General features: G+C 33.3%; 1 protein-coding gene across 2 annotated transcripts; it reads right to left on the minus strand.

Annotated features, from left to right (window-relative positions):
* Window positions 1–361: 361 nt before the first annotated feature.
* LOC132287128 (nuclear transcription factor Y subunit A-3-like) lies at window positions 362–10,399 on the minus strand. Of its 2 annotated transcripts, none has more exons than XM_059789637.1 (6): window positions 10,036–10,399; window positions 8,465–8,907; window positions 6,964–7,076; window positions 6,807–6,878; window positions 1,204–1,374; window positions 362–1,085 (listed from the first exon to the last, which is right to left on the minus strand). In XM_059789637.1, exons 2-6 carry the CDS (start codon window positions 8,766–8,768, stop codon window positions 708–710), a joined length of 1,038 nt encoding a protein of 345 aa, XP_059645620.1. In that variant the 5' UTR covers window positions 8,769–8,907; window positions 10,036–10,399; the 3' UTR covers window positions 362–707. The 2 variants fall into 2 exon arrangements, with proteins under 2 accessions (XP_059645620.1, XP_059645621.1); XM_059789638.1 differs by lacking the exon at window positions 10,036–10,399 and adding an exon at window positions 9,086–10,005.
* Between the last annotated feature and the right edge of the window lie 10,310 nt (window positions 10,400–20,709).

The raw sequence follows: 20,709 nt of genomic DNA on the forward strand, positions 1-20,709 counted from the left end.
ACCACATGCTACATAACCCATATAGCGGCACACCCTCGTATATTTTATACAACGAACCTCCCTCTCAATTCGGTCATGGCATACCATAATCCCTCCCACAATTTTACATAGATTGTAATTTCTTCACCAATCCCTCACCTTTTCTCAAATGATAAAAGCTTGGACACTAAAAAGATATATGAATTAGGAGTCATTTGTAGATGAGAGTTTCTATAAGGAGAGAATATGAGTTTGATGGTGAAGAGAAAATATTGGCCAAATAATGTAATAAAGATTAGGTTAGTATCCAGCAGAAGCAAAATTGATAAACAGCTTTTTATCAACAAACCTTAGTTGGGCTGCCAACATGACAGAATAAAACTTCATAGACAAAGTTAACAGCCCATTGCCAAAGTAAAAGCTAAATAAACCATACATAGATAGCAACACTAGGTTTTACAAATTATAGAGAATTTATGTTGACCTTCTCATCCACTCATCATAATAACCTCTTAAATCACGCTTGTTTTATCAAATGCAGAGCAGAGTAAAACAGAACCTACTGAACCTCTATATATTGTATATTGACGAGCTAAGCCAATATGCAATGCAAATACTAGAAAGTAAATTAACAGAGCCAAGGATGACTTCCCTCTTTCACCAACATCGGTATTCTCGGTTGAACACCAAACACGGACTGCTGGATCAATTGCTGTTGACCTCATCTCTCACTGGTGGACTGAGATATATCGCTGATTCTGACCAGGCATATTTCCACCACCACCACCTTGCACATCCCCGCCAATGCGAGAAGGGTAGGCGGAGAACCTGAATTCCTGCTGCCTGAAGATGTTGTCACTGTAGGAGGCAGTCGTTATGTCAGAGCAAGAGGTGGTGGAAGCACCTTCTTTGCGGTTTTCTGGCTGACGAACTTCAGATTCTGACATGTTCGTTGTCAAACGAACTTGACCTGCACCTGAGATGTCTTGTCCATTAGTCATGGCAGCTGGCTTGGATTCCTGGAGCTTCTTTGTGTTAAGAAAGCGTCCACCAGATCCTCTAGCCCTCTTCAACGCATGAAGATGCCGAGACTCATGGAGGTAAGGCTGAACAAATTTCCAACACAAAATTAATTAGAGAACGATGTTTTTTGGTGAAATAGCCACAACATCCCACTCCAACATGATAAGGTGAAAGGGGAAACGGGACTTAGAAAGGACATACCTTTCGACTCTTTGAGAGTTTGTTTTGAGCCTCAAGCTTGGCGCGGTATTGTCTTCGCCGAAGAATTGCATGGTACTGTTTTGCATTGACATACAAGAGTCCCTCATGTGCTTCCACAAGAGGGAGCGGTATTCGAGCAGGTGCCACACCCATCATTGAGGGATGATGAATCTGGTGACATTCAACGGTATCTCATTAGGTAATCAAGGACCATGATTGATGAGGTTTATAATACTTTATATAGACGTGCAAGTCATAGATAAATTCATACAACTAAATCAGAAAACCACTGGATTGTGAAGCCCACAGGCTAAAACCACAGATTGCATTTATGAAAAAATCTAGCAACCACTTCAAGTTCTTTTCCCTACCAAAAAATGCCAAAGAGAAATTGAGAATCATATCATTTTGCATCTATGACTTAAACATTGGACTTCATAAAGCTAATGATGAGGAGGATAATAATAAATAAAAGGAGGAGCTTTCCTACTACAGAACAATCATTAGGGTTTATTTTTTGATAAGTAAGAAGAATCATTAGGATTTGAAAAGCATAGAGGAATAAGAGCAAAGGAGATGCAAAGTAAAAAAGAATTAAAAAAAATTATATAGTAACATACTACTACACTGATCTCTATCAACATTGAAGAATCTCCAAGGGCAGCTTACTATTTGTTGCATGTTCACTTAAAAAACGGATTATACATGAATGCTAACGAAGATGCTACTAGTTGAATAGAATTATCTAAAGCATAGGCCTTGATATATGCAAAAATGGCTCAATTTTGTAACTGACCAACCCTTCCATCCCCTCCCACCATGCCTGCCCCCCCAAAAAACAAAAATATATATTATTATTAAAACAAGAAAACACGCACAAAGTTATAGTCCGGGATTTCTAAACTGGGTCTTTATAATAGAATAACCTCTCCCCAACCCCAAAAGCCAGAACAGAACAAACTAAAATAAAACTCAACTCAATAAAGCCTTTTTTTCAACTGCTTGGGTCACAGTTAAGTAAAATTTATTTCTCCATTCCAATCTATCTAAGGCCATAGCCACAATTAAATCACGTTTTCCTATTATTGCTTAATAATCTACCCACGTTAACTTTAATCTTTTCCTTTCCTCAGCATTATTCTCAATGTGAATCATGTCACTCTTCCTAACTGGCTCATTTATTTGCCTTCTTTGCACATGTCTTAACCATCTTAATCAATATTCTATCATTTATCTCTAATTGGTCCTACTTCAACCATCTTACGGATGTGTTCATTTCTTATTATATAATGTCTTGTCTTGCTGCACATTCATCTAATGTATTTCTGTCACTCACTTCATGCAAATGTTGTTTCTTAACTACTCAACATTCTCTCATTAAGAACAGTTGGTCTAATTACTGTTTTATAGAATTTACCTTTCATTCTTAACAGCACATGCCGATCACGCAATATACTAGAAGCACTCCTCCCCATCGTGCCTTCATTTTAGAATTAAATTCATTTTTTATTTTACCTTCATTATGAATAGTTGAACCTAAATAACAGAAATGTTCACTTTTTGTACCTCTTGATCCTCAATTTTTATTGCTTATTATTGTATTTCTAGATTTACTTAAGTTACACACTATATATGCATTTTTATTCCTACTTATCTTAAACTCTTTCAGTTCTAAACTTTTCCTCTAAAACTCCAATTAAGCACTAATTCCTTTAATTTTATCAATTTAAAACAATATCATCAACAGATAACATACACCACAAAACCTCATCATGAATGTCCATTGACTGTTCATCCATAACTAAGGCAAAAAGATATGGGTTAATGCTGACCCCTTGATGTAGGCCTATTCAGTTTCCCGTAGTCGTTTTAACTACAGTCACAAATCCACCTTACATGTCCTTTGTTATGTCAATAAGTCTCTCTAATGTCTTCTTTTCTTTTTTTTGATAAGTAAGAATTGTATAAAAAGCGCTCAAAAGGGAAGCGCATCCCAAAGGAACAACAAAAGACAAAAACCACTAAGCCTTCAAAGAGGCCAAAAAAACAACAATGTCCTCAATAAATCTATAATCTCTTCCCGAAACCCAACAAAAAAGAGTGGAAACAATGGAGAATTTAAGAACAGAAATAGGTAACTCTTTTCCCTCAAAGTATCTCATGTTCCTCTCGAACCAAATGCACCACTAAATACAAAGAGGCGTAGCCCTCCAAGCCTCCCGAATGTGAGCCCCCACAGAACAGTCTTTCCAAGCCTCAATCAGTCCTCTAGAAGATCCAGGCATGACCCAAAGAAAACCAAACAGACCAAGCATCAAATCCCAACATTCCTTGGCCAAAGGACAATGCAAAAGAAGATGATCCACTACTGTCTCTTCATCCCAAAGACACATGTAACACCGATTGAACACCACCTGATTCCTTCTTCTCAAATTATCCTGAGTCAAAATCTTTCCCAAAACAGAGGTCCAAGCAAAGAAAGCCACCTTAAGAGGAGCCTTAGAACGCCAAATGGCCTTCCACGGGAAAGGACCTTCAGGCTCTTGAGTGAGACACCTAAAGAAGGACCGAACATCAAAGCGACCCTAAGCATTGGGAGCCCAAATCCAAACATCAGAATCTCCGAACATAACACCCTGACGATACAACACCTCCAGAAGACAGATGGCATCGTCAACTTCCCAGTCCTGAAACAAACGCCTGAATCGAACATCCCAAACCAATCTCCCACTATCAAGATGATAACAGTTGATCACCCTGGCCTGCCTATCCGAAGCAATCCTGAATAGACGAGGGAAAGCGAGAGCAAGAAGGAGGTCTCCACACCAGACATCCTCCCAAAAACTAATCCGCCTGCCATCCCTGAGACGAAACCGAAGGTGATTGGAGAAATTAGCCCAGCCTTGTCGAATAAACTTCCAAACCCCCACACCCCTAGGCCCACACACCTCAAGAGAGCACCACCCTCCTCTGATGTCTTCTTTTCTAAAACCATCCATATTAAATTTTTATTACCCTATCATAGACTTTCTCTAAATTAATAAAAATCATATGAAGATCCATCTTCTTCTCTTCATATCTTTCATAGTATGACTCATTAATTTAATAGGAGGATAATCAGTAGATCTTATATTTCTCATTTATTTTTATATATAGGTATTAAAATACTTTTATGTCAATCATCAGACATTCTCTTAGTCATTATTATCTTATTAAATAATTTTGTTAACCAAGATATGCCATCATCCCCTAAACACTTCCAAACCTCAATAAGAAGCCATCTGTACCTACAATCCATCCCGGTTTCATTTTCCTTAATACATTTTTTACCTTACACTCATTGATCATACAGAAAAAAGTGTTTATACGCCTAAACTTCTTATATGATTCTCATTTTAAAAAAATTCAAAGTAACTTCCTAACCAGGGAAATAAAAAAAAAATCAAAGTAACTTTTTCAACTTTCTTTAATTGTCTTCTTTTACTAAAACCCTTAAATTTCACTCTAGATACATTTTATATGTGACTACATTGGTAGGTAAAAAGAACAAAAGCAAAATTAAAAAAAATTAAAATACAACGGCGTATATATATATATATATAATATGTATGCCTTATGTAACAGTTTATATAATGAGGGTATACCGGTAAAAATTAATATAAAATCTCTTCTTCACTTCCTTCCAACTAAACAAATAAACGGTGACGCCTCATCTATCCTTTCTACTCAACCAAACAAAAAGTGAAGAAGACACCTTCCCTTTCCTAGGGATTCCTCATCCATCCCTCTCCCCTTCTCCCTTCCATCCATTTTTTCCATCCTCATACAAACGGAGCATTAAAGCTAAACTTTTGGTGGTAAGGCACAAAAATATTAACATTGTGGAATTATCTCACCATAAAATATGCTCCCCATGAGTGAATACTCCTTTTAGCTTGGGCACCCTAAAATTCCTACCACTAAATCACAATAATAAAATAAAACTTACAACTTTTCCATCAATTTTTAGAGCAAAGATTGGAAGGGCCATTGGAAAATAATATTACAGGAAAAAAGAAGAATGAATGGACGGTTGGAAAATATAAGATTTTTGCATTAAACTATGCCCATTGCATAGAAGCAGAAACAACTAATATGAGCATTTTTGGTACAATATCACTTTGAGTGAATGCAAGAAGGATGTATGGAGAAGTCTGTGCCTTTAATTTGAATACCAGGGACATCAGAACTAAGAGAATACTCGTGATAAAAAATTATTGGAGAAAAATAAAATAAAATAAAATTGAGATATGGGTATGAAAGGACATGTGGTCAAGCCCTTAAAGGAAACTAAATCCTTGAAAATGACATTATGATCGCGCTACTACGACGTCTACAGCACAAATGAGATTCTGCTAATATAAAACATTCTCAAAAATCGAAATCAAGGAAAATACATCCTTTTTTTGCACCCTTTCAGGAAGGATACACGAGAAGCATTCCTCAATACCAGCAATACTCAATTACGTCAAATTTACAAATGATCCCAATTGTGATAAGCACATCTCATTCAACCGCATCAACACAATTTGTCGTTTTTTCACAAACTATCCAGATGAGTAAAACCTAAGAAATTACCAGCTTGACCTCTTTGTCAGCGGAAATCTAACAACGCATTTATGGACATATACACAGTAATTGAAGTTGATATAAACCAATATAGAGGCCAGTGATTAACGAACACAGTGCATGATCTCAATGTACCTGTTCTAATTTATTAAATCAGTCAGCATGGATGACTTGCATAATGTCGCAATGCCTTTGCAAATATTGCATCTCGTGCCCCATGTTGATCAGATCCACTAAATGAACAAATCTAAAGTATATTTCTTACATACAGTTTATTGCTATGATTCCCAAACAAAATAGCCTATTTGTGGTTTTTCCTTTGTTTTTTGTTCCTATTTAACATTGGAAAAGAAGAATAAGGTCAAGAGAAAGGGGAAAAAAAAAAAAAGATAAAGAAGAAGGAAAAGAAGAAATGCACGCAAAAAGTAACATTTCTGAAACAGACAATGTTTGAAGCTAAAATAATATCAGAACAGAGTACTGATTAAAGATATTTCCTATTGTTTACCAGAATATTTAGTCATGTCTAACAGAACATGCAATACCATGGCCCAAGATGCAAGCTGCACGACTCACCAAAAGATGTCACCATATAATGAAAGAAAAAAAATTAAAAATAAAGAATTGTCTTAGGATTTCATCAATAAATAAATGCATATCTAAATAAATAAATAACGTCTAACTGTTTTAACTAACAGCCACAGCTTGAATTACATCTCCTAGCTAGGGTGTTAATTTGTCTTGTTTCAGATGAATGAAAGGAATCATAATTTTCAAAACTTTTGGAGAATTATTAAAATGGAGATCAAATTCATTCAAATGACTTATGGCTATAACAATTTTTCCAAGACGCTGAATTAATTACCATAAATTGAGCGAGCAGGAATTCAAACAATTTTGTTTCTTCTTAAATTCAAAATAATATTAAGATATAAATTGGCAACAGGTGTCAAAAGTAATAATAATAATCAGGATTATGCACCATATGCACTCACCACAGACTGTGAACCATAAGCAGATAGGAACCCACCATAGAATGGATCAGGATAAGAAATTGGAAAACGAGCCTGGAACAGGACATAATAACTCGCTTAATGCTATTTCAAATGGAAGGCACAAATCAACTCACAGTAATAGTTATAATCAACTTACAAAAGGTTGTCTGTGATCAGCTTGTGAAGAAGGCAAAACATAATCCTGAGTGCCCATTGATAAAGCAGGTTTAATAAGGCTGAATTCAGGATTCCCAATAGTTCCATTATTCCCTGGACAAGCAGAAGAAAGGGTAAAGCAAATACTAAGCCAGCCTACCAATAAATTCATGGCATGATTGTTCATGCTACAAATTGGGAGTGCAGCTCAAAAGTCGCCCATAACACTGGAGCAGCTCCAAAATTGCTTTAGAATGCATTAACAAGATGTTTGAAAATTTTATCATTTTTAATATTAGACGCTAAGACTCCTTCCTTTAACTGACAGATTTGGTTAAGGAAAGGAACAGACAACACAGCCACATTTCAACAATTAGTTTTTCACCGATCCATGGGTCATTTGCGAGCCGTGAAATACGCCTGTTTCATCTTCTAGTCTTTGACAAAATAGAACACAAAAAAGTGGCGTTTTAAGTTTTTACATCAGCATATAAAAGATTTAGCCAAAAGGTGGCTTTAGTATCCTGTTGCTAACAGTCAAGGATTCATTTTAAAAGAAACTTAATTTATGTATTAGGTAAAATACAACACTGAGGTAAACTTAATTACTTCTTGTTGTTAAAACTCCCAATCTGGGTTACAAGACATATCATTCCACATCCCATATGGTACAATAAACCCAACCCCCACTCAAAAGTCATTGCACTCGGCAGGATTTTTTATACTGAGAGCCTAAGACACCCGGTTCCATGCTAACCAGTGTAAACAGGTCCGTTGCCATCATTGCAAGGTTATTCACATCCATTTTAGGGCTGTCGCCTATCGGTAACATTCAAAATGGTCAACGTTCTAGAATAGCCATGAAATGGTGGTTCAACTTTCTACACTCTTCAGTCTCAAGAACAGATGCAATCAGGGGCAGAGCCACTAAGGGCCCAATGAGGGCAGCCGACTCCACTCAAAAAATATATATATATTTTTAATTTTGTATACATATCTTTTCATAATTTTAAAACCACCCTTTCATAAAATCATCAAAAACCTTAGATGTCCCCACTCTATTTTTCTTACTGTAGTCTTGTATACATATTTTTCATATATCGTAATCCAGCCCTTCTTAAATTCATTATTTTTTTTTCATTATTTTGGTTTACAACTTTTATCTACTATTGTCCAAACTCTAGGGTCGCCTCCACTGAAGCAAATTTCTGGTTTTGTCACTGGATGCAATATTTCAGTTTTGAAGAATTGAAGTCATTCAATCCTTTGATCTGTTAAAATGAAAGTTGTCCACAATAATGCAAATACAGACATGATATTTGGCAGTTAATTAAGGTACAATTTTCTATGGTGGTAACAAAGCAAACTCCAAACTGAACCATCCTCTGAGAAATCTAAGTACTGGCAGTAGAAATTCATCCTACCAAATCAACCTCGAATCCCAACTCTCTAACTTTAATTAATCAAATCTGCTATTTAATATTAGAGTATAGAATGACTACCTGATTGCACTGACATCATGCTTTGTCCATATTGACCGCTGTCTCCCACACTAACCACTTCCGGGTAAGATTGACCAGTTGATTGAGTTGAGGAGGAATCCTGGTCTTGTAATAGGAAGCCCAGTTGCTTGGAATTTTGACAATGTTGGTGTGGAGTTGCCATCTTCAAGCTTAACTTTTCCGATAGAGATGGATTTTGAATTTGTGATCCATTAGAAGTCCACCAAGACAGGCAACCTGCATCACGTGGGGCCTTTGAACGGGCAGAGCTGAGATTAGAATCTTTCTTAGACAGGCCCTGCATTTTTCTGTGCAATCAATGACTTCCAAATGATCTTTTAATTATGTTGTTGAACACTCTTGATCTTCAATATGCATAAGAAAGAGATTTTCACTTGTTTTTAGCTTGCTCTCGAGCACTCCAACAATAAATTAAGTGTTTGCTGCAACAATGTGATTAAAACTCAGGTAAAACAAAAGGCATTAAAATCAAGGCACCACCATTTAGAGGAAGGATGCGACTCTAGTATAGAAACTAATTTGATTCTCAGAATTAAGTATGGTTTAGTAACATTACAACAATACAATAGTACATAGAACAAAGATCATAGTTGCACTTACAAAAGCTAACGTCAATTCCCAAACTAATAATGTAACTGTTTAACTCATTATCTCTCCATTCTTATGAATTTCACAATATCATCAAAACACAACAAATTATTTGACGGGTAGATCATAGATGTGTATCTTCCCATAAATATTATACCAAATATTCGAAAAATTAATAGCTAGCATTTCCCACATGACATGATATGAGACAGACAATAACTTCTCTTATTATGCTATTAAAATTCAAAACCAATAAAAAGAATTTCAAATTACTGATCAGGAAAACCACATTTTACCTGTATCTATACACAGACTGGTAAATTCTTGCAGAAACTAAAATATCAATGATTAAAGAAGAGGGGCGGATCTTCAGTGATGAAGATGAACCCAAAAAAAATGCATATGAAAATAACATGCCCACAATCTATCTTTTTAAAATAAATAAGAGGAAAATCAAATACTAGCAGTTTCAACTGTCACTGAATAAGTACAAATCCCAACCCCGAGAATAAGGGGAAGGAGTACATAAAACAAAAACAGGCATATTACTCTGAGACTGTGGGTTAAAAAGAATCAAATATGTACTTAGAACAATTTTTTTACCAAAAAAAAAACAAAAAGGATAGAGCATTACAGCCAAAAATAAACATAAAAATCATACTAATTAGAGAAAGTAACACCCAGATCAGGAAGGAACTGGGTTGATCTCAGTAGTTTAAAACATGCAGACCCAAAAATTAAAAAAATTAAAAATTAAAACAAAAAAGATAAGAAGTCACTGTTACCCGAAACTCCAAACCCATCTCACCAGTACCAGATTAAAAAACAATACCGATTACATTCCAAAAATCACAAACACAAAAGCAAAAATATTAACTGACCATTCAGAGAAATGGTAATATTTATCAGACCCAGAAAAAAGAATAAGAAAAGGCGAGAAAAAGAAGCAGATAGGGAGAGACCTTTGGAATTTGGTAGAGTGATGAAGTGTTGGGACGGACTTGGGCATGTCCCCTTTCTCCAAACCCCACGCTCTCTCTCCTCAAACTATGTCTTTCTCTCTCTATCTTCTTGGCTTTGGTGCCAAGTCAATGCTTCTTCTCCCTTAAAACAAAGACTGATTCCCCACTCCTTCCACCGTTAACAAGATCCCTTCACCACCCCAATACTAAAAAACCACCACTACCACCACCTTTCTTTATTTTATATAATTTTTTTTTTTTATTAATATAAATGTGTATATGTGTGTGTATATATATATTTATTGTTGTGTAGTGTGAGGTGGTATTGGATTGATGTTCAGACTCTTTTTCTCTCTTAAATGCTCAGCCGCCCTTTATTTTCTCAGGCATCATTACTACTACGCGATTTTAGAGTGCGTGATGTGTAACAATACGACAACGCGGAGAAAATTAATGTATATCTTTTGGTCATTTTACTTCAGAAAAATATATATATATATTTTATCATTATATTTTATTTTATTTTTAATAATATTAGGTATAAATTAAGTCAATTAAATAATTTAAATATCTGTAAATCTAATATTTTGCCCATTTTTCACCATTAGGTGATGTGACATCGATTACATATTCATTTTTTTAAATTAAGCGATATAAAAACATTCACTCGTAACTTTATTCATGTCTCACATCCGCTCAAGCACACTTACTCACAAGCGTTGATGCTTCTTAAAGATCGTTTGTTTTTTTTTTTTTTTAATTTGTACCAAACATTATGAGATTAAACTTAAACTTAACATTTTTTTTTTATAAAAGGAAGTGGAAAAAGAAAAATAAAAGGATAGTATTGTGAAATAATGAAAATTAAACGAAATAAATTTTTTTTTTTTTTAATAAACAAAATGAGTTTGGATAACTCCAGAAAGGAAACTAAACATTGATAAACTAGAGTCTAAAAGAGAGAAAATGAAGGAGAAAGAACATTCTAATATTAATCACAACTAAGGATGGTAAATTTCTCATTCCCGTCGGGGCCTCGCCCCGCCCCGTTTATAGCGAGAATGGGGATCCTTTTAACTAGATGGGGATGGGAATGGGGCTAATTTGTGAATTCCCGCCGGGGCCGGGGGCCAGGATGGGGTAAACCCGCACCGCCTCGATTAAAAATGAAGTTACTAATATACCCTTACATATAATAATTTATTACTAAATTAGATTTATTATATATATAAAAATAAGAAAAAAAATATGTTTTTTTTAATAAAAAAAAATTATGAGGCCGAGACCGAGGCCGGGGCTTGGGGCAGGGATGGGGATAAGGTGGTGGGGGCGGGGCGGGGCGTGTTTGAAAATTCTGGCAAAATTTTAAACAAGGATGGAAGTAGAGATGGGGAATGAAAAATGGCGCGGGGATGGGGATGGGGATGGGGAATGGAATCCCCGCCCCGTTTCCATCCCTAATCACAACTATCTTTTTACGTCCTTTCTTTTTCTTTTTCTTCTGGTAGTTAAAAATAGTGTTCAAAAAAGGTAATTTTTTTTGGAAAGCACTGTCAAAAAGCTTGACAAACCCTACTGGTCCTCGTTCCTCGTCTTTTTCTTTCTTCGTTTGATATGCTCCCCCTTTATCCTCTCATTTTCTTCCAACACTACCCAAATGTTCTCTCAAAGTGACAATAATAGTGGTGGTTCTTTTAAAAACATTAATTTTTTTTCTTACCCGCTAACTACCAAACTCTTTCCTTTAATGGCTAGACGGCATTCATTAAATGTTTATTTGAATTTGAAAAAATAAATAAATAATTATCAAAATTTAATGTTGCATTTAGAAGAATATTTCAAATTTTATGCTGCTATGTTTATGATAAGAAGGACGTTACTCAATAACCTAATTGGTAGAGTGTTCAATTCGTGCATTTACCCCTTGTTTTATTATTTTAGAAATTTAATTCCTGTTTTATCGACTTATTTCATATCATGGTTCAAGCATTAAAAATCGGCGAGGTTTAACCATTATAAATCAAAATATTAAAAAGAATTATTTGTAACCCAAAGTCGAGCAACATAAAACAAAATTTCAAAATCAAAATGAAATACTTGAATTATTGTGGTGTGTAAGCTCCCCAATTTGATAAAACTCTTTCGCTTGATTGAGCATATCACTTCCATCTCTTTCAAGGACGTTAACATTAGCTCAACTTGTGTGAATTCCTAGATGTCATCACTCTCAATCGTGAAGTGCAATAGTAAAAGTGAACCATAAGGACCATTTTGTTCAAATGCAAGTTATCATGGACCTTCGAGAGAGTGCTAATCATTTGAGATAACCAAATGGACCATTTTGTTCCTGGTTTTCTTGCCGGGTCAGGTGAATTCAACCACCTTCTAAACCCGAGGATGGCTTAATATACCAAAATGTCCACGCATACGGGCACATACATGTATAATCTCTCCTCAAAAATATATATATATATATATATATATATATATGCTGCAACAAGTTATTAGAGGGCATGAGCCCAATGATATAATCTCTCTTCCATAAAATCAAAATGCAAAAAACTAACAAGTCACTAAAACGCACAAACCCAATTGTACGATCTCTCCTCCCTAAAATCAAAATGCAAAAGATCTGTATTTTAAATTTTTTGACAATTATTAATAAACACGTTGAATCGTCAATTTAACAAATACGAAATAACTTGTAAATTTGTAAAACCTTACAAATTCTCTCCTCTTTTCATTTCATTTGGGTTAGAAAAATACATGAAAAAAAGGAAAACAATCACGAGCACCTCGTATGCCTAACAACTTTGTTATTTTGTGGCGAAAATTAACTTTGCACAAAACATACAGATAAATATATTTTTGGAACCCGAAATAGGGGAAATGGGTCAAGTTATTGAATCAATCCGCTATAAGAAGGCTTGTAATCTATGAATTATTTCTCTAAATAAAATATGATACTAGAACGCAACTAAGCTCATAAAGTATTGAATCTACAAATAATAATAATAATAGTAGGGGATGCAAATTGCTAGTGTCCCTTATATATTTTATATTCATTGCTAAAAACAAATAAAAACACCTTTTATATGGGTAGGCAATAGGTATTAGGCACCGGCTTATCTTAATATCATACTTAATGTCAGTCTTATCTATTAATCTTCAAGTGTTATTTTACTAATAAAGAATCATTCTCCAAGTACTAATATTGTAAGTTTTGCACTTGACTTTTTCCTAATTCCACCCCTAATGATAAGGATAAGAAAGGACAATTGAAAAAAAAATTAGGTTGATAATCATTTAACCAACATTATCCCAATTAAAAAAATTATATAGGTAAAATTTACCCATTCCATATGATATAATCTAATCCATTCTCAAAAAGAAGAAGGTAGTGAGGGGTTCTAGTTGGGCATAGGTAAAAAGTGTACGTGTATGAGTTAAGTTTTTTTGTTAAAAAAAAATATATAAAACATACCTGGTCTATTTAGTGTTTAACAACCATTTACTTGTTGCTTCTAATAGTGTTGTATTATAGAGAAGCAAAAATAAAAAACATATTTGGTAACGTGCAATTTGAATAGTATTAAAACGCTTTCAGAAAAAAGTCAAAATCAGAACTACCAATTTGATCATTTCAATTGTTTTCACACAATGGCAAAAGCAATCTATCTATGAACAACACAAATAATAATAAAAAATAAATAACTTTAAAATTATATTTTTTAAACTAGTATATTTTCATATTTTTACTTTCAAAAATCTTGAAACAAATATACATTATCAAACACTGTTTTTGAATAGTATACTTCAAGTAAAAACAAAAGTATAAAGTAATTGTGGTTCTCAAACAGACTTACATTATACATACATAAAGAATTATATTGACATCTTTGCAAATATTTCCCTATGAAGGTGATATTACCGTTTTGCCCTTAAAAGTTTTATATTATTTTAGTTTTTCTTTTTAAAAAAATCTTGTACGGGGTAATTTAATTTTGATGATGCAAAAGGATATCGCATTTCAGCTTTTGATGACACATAAGAAATCTTTAACTGAACCAACTTTAAAGGAGGTCTGTGCGCCTATATAATTATGGGTTGGTGAGTGTAATTTATTGTATATGCATATAATTTATTGTATATGCACATGATCTTTACAGTTATCAAATCATTTTTTGTCACTAGTTATCAAATCAAATTAGAAGAATGAGACTTGTGGTCATAGTGAAAGGATGAGCACTTAATCATTTAGTTTGGCATTAGTATGACGGAATTAATAAAACTAGGATTAGGCAATTTTTGGAACCACGCTGTTGTTTGTTTACGTTTGTTTCGAATCATTTAATTTAGGTCGAGAACCTCGTACATTATTGATTAAGAAGGCTAGTGTTAAGATGAGATCATGAAATTAATCAATTGAATTTATAACGCATGGAAATAATCAACTCGACTTAGATAATTATATGGATAATCCGAATAAAATTACAGGTTAATCTGAAATTTAGTACTCCATAGATTCTTTAAGAAGGGACATGCATGCAAAAAATTTAATAAAAAAAAATATATAAAGCTTACGTTTTGAGCACTTCTGAAATTTTAAGTAATTATTAAATGGATATTAAAGATCAAAATGGATATTTGATTATATCATAATCCCATCGGGTTCGAGACAGTGTTCTAAAGAAAATTTAAATTTGACCCGTTTCAATTTTGAAGTTCAAATTAAGCTAAGAACATTGTCAAGTCACAATATTGCCAAGCTTATGGTACTTTGAGCATTTTTTTTGACATTTCAATTAATAATCAAATGAATATTAAGAATTCATTTGATTATAAATGATTGAATCCGAGAAAGAGAAATAACAAACCGACCCTTTGGATCATGAAGAAAAAATTGATAGAACTGTGTGTAACAGTGTGTGGACCGTGGACTGGGCAGCCATTAGACAGAACCCAAGCCCAAACACAAAATACATGGGCTTTCCAAAACACCAACATGGGCCACGTTTACTATGGACCAATATTTGCACTCATTTCTTAGCAGCAGGATCTAGGGTTAATGTCAATTAATAAATTAGAACAACTTCGTAAGTATTTTTTCAAAATCGAAAGAATCCAATTTGAACAAGTTTCCACTCAAAAAGAAAAAAATGCTATGGACCAATATTTGCACTTCTGCAGTGTTTTCCTTCAACTCCTTGAAAGATTGAAAATTTAAGTTTAGTAGAGATTCTACAACTATGTCATGAAGGCTTTAGCTGCTTGTTTGTTTCAAGCAGGTGGGGAATAAAAAATACTTATTTTGAGGGTAAACTATTAATGTAAAATTTTAAATTAAATAATTGTTTTTGTTTTTTTTTTTGTGTGTGCATTTTTAATGTATATTATTAAGGGCAAGTCTGTAAATGATATGAGAAAAATATATATATTGGAAGGAGGAATAGTTAAGGTTGTCAAATGTCAAAACATTTTTTTTTTTTTTCTTCTCTCTCTAATTCATAACAAGTAATATATATATATGTATGTATGTATATAGAGAGAGAATTTTTTAAAAATTTTGGAGGTATCAGTTTAATTTATTTTTATAGAAAAAATTTGCGTCCAAAAAAGTCCACGGATTTAGCGACGAATGTTAGGTTCTCAGATCTTTTCGACTTTTCCATTCCATTAAGGAATATTTCTCTTTTATTTCTTAGTTTACTTGTAATTTCGTGGCTGGAAAAATAAAATAAAATAAACTTAAAATATTATTAAGTGAACCGTGGTCTTCTCAACGCTTTTCAAGTTTTCATTCTACTTTTAGTGATGCACATCATATGTGTCGTTGACGAAGCAACAGTACTTTGATGGATGAAAATAACATGTTTTAGGCCCGTTTGGTATGCTTTGTGTTCTTGGACGTTTTGTTTTAGTTTAGAATAAAATAAGTGTTTTGTAATAGAGTGTTTTGAGATGAGAATAAAATATGTTTGGCGACAAAAATTTACGGTGAGAATTTTGGAACGGAAACATAATAGAACATGTTTGACAAGTTATTTCGTTTCAAGAAATATGAAAACAAAACATAGTTGGCAGAGTGAAAGTGTAATCAAAATCATTGAAACAAAAATATGAAATATGTTTGCTAAAGAGTGTTTTTAAATAATGTTTTCATCCATACAAAATTTATAACTTTATTAAATATAAAATAAAATTTTATTATTGTATAATTTTAGTATACAATTGATATAACTTTTAATATTTTATTTTTTTTAGTTTATTGAGTTTTAGTTTAAAATATTTTTTAACTAATATATAAAAACCAAAAATTTTTATTATAAATTGTAAAACCTATGAATGTTGCATGTTGTTTTGCCAATTGTAGAAGATATTATTTCAATATCGAAGTGAAATAAACTTTCAACATATTACACATTAAATAAGTTTGAAGATATTACAGACATGAGTTTCATAAATATTACATCACTTGTCAACAGGCACAGTAAAAGTTCATAAAGTAAAATTGAACTAATATATTACATCATTTATCAACAGCCACAATAACCAACAACAACAACATGAGCAATAACATAAATAATATAGTTATAATAAGACAACAACAACCACCATAGATAATGTAGTTTTGCCTATTTTGTTGAGCTTGCATAACAACAACTACATCCTCCAACTCTTGTTCTACATGACCGCCCACTTACAGACGTTGGTGCATGTCATCCAACAATATAAATGAACAAGCATGTGACTAAAACATCAAAGACTTGTATATTATTATAATGCTCCTGTGATAATAACATGTACGTATAAAAAATTATTAATGCAAATGATTGTATACCCCCCGAGCTAGACATCTATAGAATGAACATTCATAATTCTTTAAAGTTCTAGCAATATAAAGATTCATTCGACCCCTTCCACATGCACAAGGTGGCCCGTCACCCTATATCTTATACATTACTGCATATACAAGTGGTAAAATGTGTAATTTATACTTCGCACAAGTTATTACATTTATCCAAATCGTAAATGAGAGTTAAAATAAAGTAGTTATTACAGTTATCTAAATCCTAAAAAATAGTTAAAGTATACTTGGCACAAGTTATTACATTTATCGAAGTCGTAAAAGAGAGTTAAAATAAAGTAGTTATTACAGTTATCCAAATCCTAACAAAGAATTAAAATAAAGTAGTTATTACAATTATCCAAGCATGATAATCTAAATGCAATTTCAAGGGTGCTGAATTGTCTTCCATATAGTATTAGCAATATAATCATGTAAAATATTCATTGGTTGCGACCAAGATTGCGGCACATTAACCTGAACATCATCATTCTCATCTTCAAATATTTTATCTATCAGCACTTCCACAGTTGCATCATTAAATATTGCATCTACTTGTGCCTCCTTTCTTATAAAGTTGTGAAGTGTATAGCAGGCAAAAACAATAATAACCTGAGTTTCAAACTTATACGGGGGCATTTGCTTCAAGATGGGGAATTTCATATTAAGCATCCCAAAACAACGCTCGATGATATTTCACAGAGACGAGTGGCTGCGATTGTATGTTTTCTCTCTACCTCGGAGTTGCCTAGAAGCCCTACGGTACTCTTGGAAGTGGTACCATTGACCCCTGTAGGGAGCCAAGAAACCTGGTTGATTGGCATACCCGGAGTCCACAAAATAATATTTTCCTACCATTTTACAAATTATATGTAATACTCTTAATTTTAAAAAAGATAGTCTCGGTATTTTCTTTTATAGTTTTTGTGCATTTTTAAATTATTTACTTGATTTATTTGTCTATTTGTTTTATTGTTAATTGTTTAAATTGATTTCGTTGTGTAATTAAATTATATTTCTTTCATTAATTGGTTAAATTACTTTATTTGTTTAACTGACATTATTTGTGTAAATTGTAATTTATTTGTTTTATGTGGATGTTTATTAATTGTTTAAAGCAAAGTGTTTAATTTTATTAAGGATGGGATTGGATGGGTTGGATTAAATGGGTATTGTTAATACCTATGAATGTATATACATGTATATATGGGTATATATGTATATGTGGATTAGTGTAATTGTTATTAATTATTAATAGTTTAATTGGTATTTTTAGTCATTATTTAATGTATAACATAATTCTAGGGTTTTATTTATACTTATAGTATCACGTGGGATTAGGGTGCCGACTTGCATACAGATAGTTGGAGTCTATTATAATTTCTTTGTTTTCTTAGGTAAATAGATTTAGGTTAAAAAGTATTTCCTTATAAATATATGTAGTAAGTCTGCCTAAGGTTTTAGAACCCTATTCACGGCACAGTGGAGGCAGAGAGAAGTAACATAGAGTCGGGAGAAAAACAGAGAGATTAAGTTGGGGTTTCGGCTGTAGATTAAAGGACAGACCAATGAGGAGGGAAGGTACTGCTTATGGATTTAAACCAGAGCAGTAGGAGGTTGACAGTGAACAAAAGTCGTCGGAAAACTTAGGAAGACGACGCCGAAGTTTTAATTCAAATCTCACAGGCAAATTCTATTTCTTACTCTTTTCCTTTGACCTATGTTCTGTACATGTCTAGGTAGTCTCCAGGAACTAAACGGATATTAAAAGTGATTTAGTATGCATGTTAATTTAGCTTTTAAACTGTAATTTATGCGTTGATTAATTGAATTTGATTTATTGGATAACTTGTTTCAATTTCTGTTTTAAGTTTCCTGTAATGATGCATACTGGGTTTTATATTATTCTGGATGATACGGGACATAGTTGGACCTCTAGTATCTTAAACTAAGACATTACATAGGGTTTTTAACTTCATCGGAGATGAGGACGATGACATGAAGCAGGGACAGAACCGGCTCCCAAAGTTTTTGACCACGGTTCTCTGTGAGAGAGAGAGCCAGCTCCACGGAACTAAGGAGCCGGATCCCTAGGTCATAGAGCCGGCTCCCAATGCTGGGGAGCCGGCTCCCTTGTGTGGGAGCTTGCTCTCTCATTTTGAAAGCAAGCTCTCTTGAATAGTAAATTACGGGAATTTATTTTAAAGCACAGTTTTGATTTTTTTAAAAATTTCAAGACTGTTTTGAGTTGGTAAAGGGGATTCTAAATTATTTTTCATGACATGATAGGATCCCGTGATGCATAATCTTAATCTGTATGCTATTGATTTAAATAATATGGAAGTTTAAATAAGTTTGCATGCTGTTAGTGGACATGGAGGATTAAATTGTTTAATATTATTTTAGCTATTTAAATAGCTGTGACATAATTTATAAGTCTTGAATTGGATGCATAATATGATTATTTATATCTAAATTTTTTATTATGCATAAGCTTTGGATTTTAATTGATGAAATATTCATATCTGCTTATCAATTAAAGGAGTTTGTGGATTGTATGCACCGGTATGGGACGGTGGCATATTATGGACGGATTAGTTCAAATTACTAAGTTCTACATATATTAGAATAAGGGAATGAATTATAAAATTAAATCCTACTTATATTTAAGTCAGATCAACTGAGCAAGTTGAGTGACTAACTGGATTATTTGTTATTGGTGATTAAGTCAGATTAATTGAATAAGTTGAGTGACTAACTGGATTAGTTGTTTATATCAGATCAATGAACAATTGAATGACATACTCTGGTTTTGGATGGATTTTAAATATATGATTATGGTACCACGATTTGAACTTGAGTCTCAAAATTGATAGTTATGGAGCGTATATGCATTGGGATGCATAGCTGGCTATGACAGTTGAGGTGTACCTTGTTAGGTCTAGGTACTTATGCCCACCTCTGGTGTGTTTTGTATGTTACCTTCTATTCAAGTTGAGACCCCCTTTGTAGTCTAGTGAGAATCCTTTAGTGTGGAGATATATATATATATATATATATATATATATATATATATATATATGGACTAGATAGTTATTGTTGAGATATTTATGATGTATCTGCGTATCGGGTCTCTGTTTGGATTGTAATTAGAATATAACTTGTTCGTGGGCCTAACCCATTATCATTTTTCTCAGGTGTTCGACAATTCCAAACGTAAAGCTTGATCGTGCTGAGCAGAGACAGTCACTCATTCCTCCGACTATATAGGATTCTTACTTATGTTTTAGATTTGGATTTTATTTTCAGTAATGTATTTCCAGTTGGAATTTTATTTAGGAGTCCACTGGATGGATTCCCGAGTTATTATCTTGGAGGTTTTAGATTGTCGGATTATTATAATTATTTAATTATGAGGATTTAATATTTAGAAATCTTTCAACTTTATTCTTTATTTCTTAATTCTTTTGTCATCTGTATTCATTTAAATATTAATTGTTTGGTATACCCACGAGTTTGGGCCTGAGCCTGATCAACCCATGTCTCGGAGTCGAGGGGTATCACATTATAAACAATTGTATCATTATATTTAAAATAAATTAAAAAATTGTAGGTAGTATGGCATTTACCGTCTGGAGGCTGTGGGAAATGCATATCATAATTATTAATGGTCTCATTCAATATCTTAAAATTATTAGCAGACCCCTCCCATCCTGCTACAACGTACGTGAAGATCATATCAAAATCACAAACATCTATTACATTATGTGTGGTATCCCCCTTCCTACCACGAAATTGAATTTGCTGGTCCATGGGCACGTTCACAT

Source organism: Cornus florida, unplaced genomic scaffold (genome assembly GCF_030987335.1).
Source record: "Cornus florida cultivar Cherokee Brave unplaced genomic scaffold, ASM3098733v1 CherokeeBrave_3.0.0_Hap2_Chr11, whole genome shotgun sequence".
Classification (NCBI taxonomy): Eukaryota; Viridiplantae; Streptophyta; class Magnoliopsida; order Cornales; family Cornaceae; genus Cornus; species Cornus florida.

Bases quoted from the DNA above. Each gene is read 5' to 3' on its own strand.
- LOC132287128 (XM_059789637.1), bottom strand. From the start codon at position 8,768: ATGCAGGGCCTGTCTAAGAAAGATTCTAATCTCAGCTCTGCCCGTTCA. The intron at 7,077-8,464 runs GTAGTCATTCTA...CTGCTTGTCCAG, and splicing joins CATGATGTCAGTGCAATCAG to GGAATAATGGAACTATTGGG. The intron at 6,879-6,963 runs GTAAGTTGATTA...GTCCTGTTCCAG, and splicing joins CTGATCACAGACAACCTTTT to GCTCGTTTTCCAATTTCTTA.